Source organism: Gopherus flavomarginatus, chromosome 6 (genome assembly GCF_025201925.1).
Source record: "Gopherus flavomarginatus isolate rGopFla2 chromosome 6, rGopFla2.mat.asm, whole genome shotgun sequence".
In the NCBI taxonomy this organism is placed as follows: Eukaryota; Metazoa; Chordata; order Testudines; family Testudinidae; genus Gopherus; species Gopherus flavomarginatus.
In genome coordinates, this window is record NC_066622.1 from 81,165,414 (window position 1) to 81,174,067 (window position 8,654).

General features: G+C 51.1%; 1 protein-coding gene across 1 annotated transcript; it reads right to left on the reverse strand.

Moving 5' to 3' along the window:
• Nucleotides 1-415: 415 nt before the first annotated feature.
• LOC127054507 (uncharacterized) lies at nucleotides 416-8,083 on the reverse strand. The gene is made up of 2 exons (XM_050960744.1): nucleotides 7,852-8,083; nucleotides 416-1,961 (listed from the first exon to the last, which is right to left on the reverse strand). The coding sequence occupies exons 1-2, from the start codon at nucleotides 7,891-7,893 to the stop codon at nucleotides 621-623; spliced, it is 1,383 nt and encodes a 460-aa protein (XP_050816701.1). The 5' UTR covers nucleotides 7,894-8,083; the 3' UTR covers nucleotides 416-620.
• Nucleotides 8,084-8,654: the final 571 nt, after the last annotated feature.

Here is an 8,654-nt window from a genome sequence, read left to right on the forward strand (position 1 = left end):
ACCAGTAATCCTGATAGGCTCCCTCTGTCACAGGGGAGGGGGCACAGGGGAAAAACTGAAGGTAAGCCCAGAGACATGCCTGGACATAGTCCTGTGCAATAGGTGACTCAAGAGCACATGAGACTATGACTCATGCCCAGGATCTTAAAACCACAATAGGCCTTGCAGCTCTGGACATTGCCTACCCTACACCAAGCCCAGGTTCAACGAGGTGATAACAGGACTAACCCTTTGAAAAGGGCAGTGGTCCCACTTAGCCACTTGTGCTGCATGCTATCCCTTTGAGAAGGGCAATGGCTCTTGTTAAACAACTTAAGGGGCCCTCCCTTTGAGAAGGGCAGTGGCCCTGGTAAACAACTTAACAGCCAGGGAAGGGCGGCCACAGGAGAACAGGAAACAAAATGGAGTCTGGGGAAACAAAATGGAATAGGGGAATAGCTGTAACGGACATGCCCCCCTGGCCGACCTGAACGGGCTGTGAGGGGGATGTCCCATGCAAAGACCAAAAAAAGAAAAAAAAGAAAAAAAAGGTTTTACAAGTCATCGTCTTCGTAGTATGGAGGTGGTGGTTTGCTGCTGTCCAAGGGGATGGAGGAATACCTCATCTGCAAAGGCAGGGCTTACACAACCTTATGAATTAGCTGCTTGACCACTGCTATCCCCAACAGAAAGGCCACAAGAACAATAGCCATAGTAATAAGCCACTGCTTGATGGACTGAGCCCAGGTCCCCAACCCCCAGCTGGACCACTGAGCTTGCCACCAATCCCACTGCTTACGCTCTTCACGAATCTGGACGGCGAGGGAGGATAGTTGGTCAGCCACGGCTGAGACATTGTTCCACCCAGGCTGAAGGCGCAGGCAACATTGTCCTTTAAAGCGAGGATCGAGGTCCTCCAAGGCGACACAAAAGTCCTTCTGTAGGATGGTCTGGATCAGAAGACGGTTCTGCTCGGCGTAGTTGGCTAGGATAGTGAGGGCGTCGCTGGTTCGACGAAGTCCTTCTGCTGTGATGTTGGTGAGGGCCTCCAGACCAAGCGATAGTCCACGGATTTGCTGTAAAGTTAAACTGTATGAGAGGGGGTTAAACTGTATGTACCCTCCTATGACCATCTCGGTGGCTGACTTGAGTCGCTCCCATGCGGTGGCTGTTCGTCGTTTGCGTGGTGAGGAGAAGAAGGGGCAACGGTGGTGAAAGAGCCCTCCTCCCTTTATGACGAGTTGCCCGATGGCACATACCCCCTTTGGGAATGCGGGTAGAGCAGTCCGGGCAATGTTGTTCCCACAGAGCCACACTTGTCCTGGGGAAGAGGGTAAAAACTGGTCATGGATGGAGCTTCGCTGGGGGGATTTCTGGCCAGGTGGTATATCGACCTCCATCCATAGTAGGTGGGCGGCTCTGACCTGTCTCAGTTCTACATGGGTCTGAGCTGTGGATAAGTATTGGGTGGGGTTAAACACTGTACTTGTTGAAAGATGATTAATAAACCTGGTGAACTCAGTGCGGTATCTTGAGCTTCCTTTCTTGGGGTTTGAGTTAGGCCGAGGTCCTATGAACCATTGGGTGCAATTGGGATACTGCCCCAACGGAGTGGGATTGGAGAAGCCAAAGAACACGATGCAGGGGGCTGCTGGGAGTGGTCCTGTCACCGCAACAGGGGCGAATGAGTTGGGTCTTCGGTCGTCGCTGGTGGTGTTGCACGTGAACAGAGGCCGATGAACCCAGTTTGTGTTGTTGCAGGCTGAAGCTGGATGCTGTGGAGTCAGGTTCGTGAGGGGGAGGAACTCCCAGAGGAAGGGGGACCCTCCTTCTGAGGCCTTTGGTCTTGTACAGGCAACGCAATCGTGTGATGGGGGGACATCTGACAGGTTCCCGATGAGGACCTCCTGTAGGGCGTAGGCTCTCAACCAGGCAACCAGAGGGTTTTCTCGAGGCGGGGTGGCAATCATGGCGACTGATTCCTATGGAGACATAAAAGAATGGTGGCCCCTCTTAGGGCCTGTTATGACCGAACACTAAGCCAGTTGTGGTGGACCAGGTCAGGCTTGCCCCGTCCATCTATTTGAATATGATAGGTGTTAGGGAACCGGCCAGGTGTGATGATGGTGGCTGCTAGTGGAGTGCAGGTTCCCTGGGCATTGGGAATAGAGACCCACACTGGCTGAGAAATACTATAGGCAGGTTTCCAAGGTTCCCGTGGTTTAGGAGCAATTTCTGGCCATCGGCTGTATGCTGTATTAAGGGAAATGAGGGCTTGAGGCAGGACCCGGTCCCACCCCTTGTAATCAGGGGTGCCAAGTATGGCCCGAATCTGGGTCTTCAGCATTCCGATCCGTCTCTCCACGACTCCGTTGCTTTGGGGGTGATATGGCAGGTGGGTGTGAAGACGCACCCCCCACTGGGACACCATCTGGTCTATAGCTTTACTGGTGAACGGTGGCCCTCCATCGGTCTGGATCTCTTCGGGTGCCCCTCAGGTAGCAATTACCTGGAGAAGGGCTACAGAAACAGCTGGTGCAGTAGATCGCCTGAGGGGAGAACACATTAACTGACGAGACCCTAGGTCAACTATTACAAGCCCCTTTGGATACTGTTTGGCCCCCGGGAGGGGGCCAATGAGGTCCATCTGCCAGGTTTTACCTGGGCTAAAGTGCTCAGGGCTATAAGCACCATGAGCATAGACAGGCTTGTTAGTGACTCGTGCCTGTTGGCAGCTCAGACACCCTTGAACAGCTTGGGTGCACTGCTGCCTAGACACGCTCGATGTTCGTCTCCCTCGGTCAGTCAACAGCTGATGTAGGGCACGGGCAGGCAGGTGCCCCCATTCTTTATGAAGCCAGGTGATGAAGGGATCACTGCAAGAGATAATGTTAACCTGGGATATGTTACACTTATATTCTCGGAGTTGTAGATCCAGGCTGGAATGAAGAGGGTTACTGTCAGACCTGTGTGAAGGACAATGAGTAACAAACCATGGCAGCTTGGACTGTGCTGCCAGTTGAGTAATCTGTGCCCATATTTCTTCATGAGCGGTGGGCCGTCCTTCTCCCATCAGGATGGACATGCAGTAGCTTGAGTCCACTCCCAGGACCACGCGTGTTTTCGGGTGGGCTGCCACAATGTGAGAGGCTGCCAGTAGGACGCCTTCTGCTTCGGCCTTCTGAGCTGAGCTGGAAAAATCTAAGGGTTTAACTTTGAGGGTGTTACAGGTAGCACACCGCATTCCTGCTCGGGGAGAAGGCGATGTGCCCCCATCAGATACAATCCAAGGGGCATAGGCACTCAGTTGGGCAATAGCCCCCGGCTCAGTGGGAGCTGCAGTGGAGGAGGACTTGAGGGCCCAATGTCCAAATACCTCCTGGGCCTGGTAAACGAGTCGCTCCCAGGTAGCAGGGGCTCCCTGGAACTGGGGGGCCGGGGTGAAGGTGAGGTATGGGAGAAGCTCCACATGAGGCCCCTTTAGGGTGCCTGTGGCAGATTTACCCCATGGGAGAGCACACTGGACAGCAAGCATGGCAATGCCCACAGGCCCATAACGATATTCGGGTCCTGACAACTTCCGGGCCTGATTGTGGACAGGGATGTCCTCTTGGGACACAGTTACGGCCACATGGTCTGAGGACACAGTGAGGGTAATCTCAATAGGGTTGGTGGGATTCCATCGAGCCAAGGTGGGCCCAGAGCCCAACCAGGCAGCCAGGGAAGACACCGCCTGCTCGGCCTCTGGTGTCCAAGGGGTTTTAATGTTCCTGGCATATTGCTGCAAAACAGATAGTTGTGGCAACAAAGCAGCAGGGAGAAACTGTCTGTGATAGTTAATTACACCTAACACATGCTGCACTTCACGTCTGGGGGAGCTACCCCCAAGGGGAAAGAATTCGTGAGTGGGTGGTAAGTTAAGTGGCGTAGCTGTCCCTTTTCTACAGTAAAACCTAAAAACTGAAAGGTAGAAGTAGCAGTGAGGACACTTTTAGGCAAACTGAGGTTCCACCCATCGGTGGATAAAGCGGCCTGAACCTGTTCAGTGACCTTTTGTACTTCAGTTGGTATGGTGCCAGTTATAAGAATGTCGTCCACGTAATAGACAACATGAATGTTGGGGAGGGATGGTACCTTCTCTAATGTGCGGGTTAGGGCCTCACTGGCACAGGCAGGTGAGTTTTTGTACCCTTGGGGACACGCTTGCCATTGGTACTGGGCTCCCTGGTAAGCGAAGTTTAACAATCCCTTGGGGTCATAGAGGGGGATCTGATAAAACATATCTTTTAGGTCTATTGTACAGGCCCATTGGTTAGTGTCGTCCAGTAGGATGCGTTCTATAGTGGGGATATCCCATTTGGCGGCGAATGCTACTGATCGTATGTGTTTGTTAGCGGCGCGATAATCTATAACCATCCTGTACTCATTGGTTTTGTGTGGTTTTGGGATTCCCCATGCACTGGACAAGTATTTGCTCGCTGACACACGCCGAATCTTGTTATCATTAAGCAATGTTTCAATGAGCTGGGCAATGTGTGGTTGACCTTCTGGGGCTGTAGGTATGGGTCTGTATTTCCAGGGTGTGGGGTTGAGAAGTTCAGGTTCATGGGGGGCACTGGCACCCGATAGGGTGACTGGTAGTGCATCAAGCACGGCTTCGGCCAGTTTAAAACGCCGTAGCTCCCGAACCCCAAGGAGTGGCATGGGTCCCACTAGGGCCCGAAATGTTACTGGTGTGTGGCCTATGGATGCGTGTACCTTTACTTCTGCACGGGGTTCTGTGCTGTTGAGGCCTTGCACATAAATGGTGTGTCCTGTGGGGGTGTGAGGGACATGAGGAGGAACAATGGACACCTGTGCCCCCGTGTCCAGCAAAAAGGGGATGACGAGACCCTTGTCAAAAACTAGCGGATAATAGGGGCGGGGGTCCCCTTGCCGGGTGCTGGCCGCCGCCAAGCACCCGGCCATTACCCGTTTTTTGGCTGGGAAGGTTCTGAGCGCTCTTCCCATCCCAGAGCTATGGCCAAGGCTCTTTGCTGCTCACTATTGAGCTTACGTACAACCTCCTTAGTGAGGCCCTTGTACAATAAGAACCCAAAAATTTTGCGTTCTGTAAATGAATGCTGTGAGTACTGGGGCTTGGGTTGTGAACTGGCATGTGGGGGGTGTGGACTGGCGTGTGGTGGGGGTGGACTGATGTGTGGTGGGGGTGGACTGATGGGTAGAGCTTGGGCTGAGGGCCATCTTATTTTCTCGAGGGCTTCATAGAGTCGCCCAATGGGGCACCTAGCATACCCCCTTAGCCACAGAACTGCCCCAGTGTCAGGGGTGGTACTGCTATCCATGGCTAAGTCAATGGCAGCTTCGTCTATGGGTATCTCGGTGGGGTCAATAACGTGTCTGAAGGCATTGACCTGGTTAATCTGAGCCTGAGTAAGCCCCAGAGGGTGTTGGGTAGGGGACCACAGCATGATGGACCCCCCTGGGATGGCACATCTGAGGGAAGAGATGTCCTTGACACTTCCTCTGGGGACTTGGATCCCTTGAAGGGAGTGCTGTAAATGGAGGAAGGCCAGTGCTGGGGCGGTCAGGGGCCATGCAGTGTTAGATATTACCAGGCTCCCTGAGAGACCCCTGGACCAGCTACTGGTCCTGGCTAATACTATGCCCTCTTCTCTATCCACTAACTCTTGTCCGTTTTCCAGAGCCAGGCGGCCTAGCCACAGTAGTGGTGGCTCATTGGCCCCCCTAGCGGTGTCCGAGATGAACTCCTTCATCTCTGCTTTGGAGCGAGGTCGGAGTTCTGTCACCTGTGTGGTATTGCCCTGGTTATCAATCTTTATACGACTGATGGATACCGGCAGGGCTTCACCAGAGGTGACAGTGGGTGCAGGTTCATGGGCTTGGGCCTCTAGAGGGGCTGAAGGTAGGGCTGGGTATAGTGGGGTTTTCTTGAGGGGAGATGAGGCCTCTGGGTGGGTATATGGGGGTGGTTTTTCAGGGGATTTATTGGGACTGGGCAGGCTAGAGGTCAGCGGTGGTCCCTCCTGGCTAGCCTGGCTAGTGGCCTCCTTGGCTGAGGTCATTAGGGCCCCATGGAAAACAGTTAGTTTATCAAGGGCCTGAGCCAGGATCTCATAGGTAACTGTGGCTACCTTTTGGGGCTTATATATGTCATGCCACAGTTTCTTGGGCTTTCGAATTTCATCCAGCTTCTGCACCAGTTCTGTTAATATCTGGTGGGTGGGGGACCCCTGCAAAATTCGAGGTTCAGGGGCGAGCTTAGATGGAGCCCCCCCGCAGGCTTTCACAACCCTTCCCACCTCTCTCCAGAGGCGGGTGGGATCTGAATCTGCGGCTGGCTCTCCTGCCTTAGTGCAGACTGGCCGGAGGCTGGAATCAGCAGGGCTGGCCCTGAATGTGGGGTGGCAGGTTAAGAGGCACCCCACATCAGTGAGCCCCAGGTGGGTGGTATACACCCTGGAGCTCTGGCCTTTGCCAGTAGTACAGACCCATTCTAGGGCCTTAGGCTGCTGTTTACTTTGCAGCAAGTGGTATTGTAGGTGGTTGGTCTGATCTTCCTCTGTCCCAGAGGTCTTGGCCTCTTTCCAGGGACAGGGAGGGCAGTAATTGTTACCCCAAGATCCTGTTCGTGACGCCATGTCCCTGCCTGCAGGTATATGGGATCTTGGGGAGCAATTACCACACAGGTGGGGTGCAAAATAAACTTTATTAAGAAAATGCAAAAACAGGGAAAATTTAATAGTGAGGGGTATGGGGTTTGTTAAGGTAGGCAATTGGGGAGGGAGTTCTTTTAGTATAGTATAGGGGGTTTCAATAGTGGGGTACAATACAGTGGGGTACAATACAGTTGGTAACCAACTAACACTGAAGTATAAATGTAACAGGTAGCTAACAATTTCTAGGTAAAGGGTGTGTCACAGCAGCATATAACCAACTAACAGTTATGGGTAAAATGTGTTAAATAACCAACAACTCTAGGTAAAAATGTGTCACAGTGGTGTAAATATAAAATGTGAGGTGTGTGAGAGAGAAAAAGGGTAACCAATGGGGTTTTATGCTAGATTTCAGTAATACAATTGAGGTTTGGCAGCAGTAGGAGCGGGGTGAACACGTGGGGAAGGGATTAAAAGAGAGAGAGAGAGAGAAAGGCAGTGGTAGAGGAATGAGGTTAGGGGATGGGGGAAGAGGAGCACGTGGTGGAGCAGAAACCAAAGATAGAGGCGCTACAGAGGGAGATTTAAACTCAGGGAGACACAGAGAGCAGACAGGCTGCAAGTTTAAACAGCAGAGAGACTGCAATGATTGACTGGGGAGCTCGGGGGGGGGGGGGATTGGGGCAGTGGGAAGACAAATTCAAATAGTAAAAACCTTATCTATCCCCTAACTTAATCAAACTTATATAAAATGACAAGCAGCTACAGAATACAACCAGGCAATGATTTTCTAAACTTATCTTAACCAACAATTAGGCAACACAACAAATATCACAGAAACTTACAAGCTCTACAATCTTAACAAACTATGACTTATTAAATTAAAAAAAAAACAAGACCTATGGTGCACCTTATGCTATGGGGAGGTTACAGAGGGCAGAGTGGTATGTATCCAGGACCCAGCTCCCAAGGAAGCCAAGGGATGGTGGCTACAGCGGTGGATACAGCTGAAAGCAGAGAGCCCCAAGGCAAAGCCCACAGGAGCAGAGCTTAGCAGTGGCAAAGAGCCCTGTAGTTTAAGAGAGGTTTTAAGACACAGACCAAGGTTTAGCTTGAGTCTGTGTGCTGGGGAAACAGAGCCAGCAGCTAAAATAATAAAATAAAAGTATAGAAAGTTTTACAGAGGGATTCTTACCAGTCCCCAAGGCAGCAGCAAAGGCAGAAGCAGCAGCAACATCAGAAGAGGCAAGGAGGGTTCGGTACAGTCTCAATAATCAGGAGATCTCTCAGGTAGCAATTCGTTCTTCGTGGGGGGGGGTTCAAAAACGGGGGTACACTCAAAAATAAAACGAGAGCGGAGAAAGGACCCCCCAGAACCCCTGGCTGATCAGACCAGGCAGCAATGCAGGAACCTTTCTGAGGTGTGTTTCAAAAATGTCTGGTTTTAAAGGCAAACTTGGGCAGTTTCCCACCAGTAATCCTGATAGGCTCCTGTCATAAACAGATAGCTAAGGGTTAATGTCTCTTTCACCTGAAGCACCTGACCAGAGGACCAATCAGGAAACCGGATTTTTAGACCAATCAGGAAACCGGATTTTTTCAACTTTGGGTGGAGGGAATTGTGTGTCTGAGTCTTTGTTTTCTGCCTGCCTGCTTTCTCTGAGCTTTGGAGAAGTAGTTCTACTTTCTAATTTTCTGTTTCTAAGTGTAAGGACAAAGAGATCAGATAGTAAGTTCTATGGTTTCTTTTCTTTGGTATTTGCATGAATATAAGTGCTGGAGTGCTTTGATTTGTATTCTTTTTGAATAAGGCTGTTTTATTCAATATTCTTTTAAGCAATTGACCCTGTGTTGTATCATCTAAATACAGAGAGAACATTTGTATGTATTTTTCTTTCTTTTTTTATATAAAGCTTTCTTTTAAGACCTGTTGGAGTTTTTCTTTACTTCAGGGAAATTGAGTCTGTACTCACCAGGGAATTGGTGGGAGGAAGAAAT

Bases quoted from the DNA above. Each gene is read 5' to 3' on its own strand.
- LOC127054507 (XM_050960744.1), bottom strand. From the start codon at position 7,893: ATGTTGCTGCTGCTTCTGCCTTTGCTGCTGCCTTGGGGACTG. The intron at 1,962-7,851 runs GTAAGAATCCCT...ATGTCTCCATAG, and splicing joins TGCTGCTGCCTTGGGGACTG to GAATCAGTCGCCATGATTGC.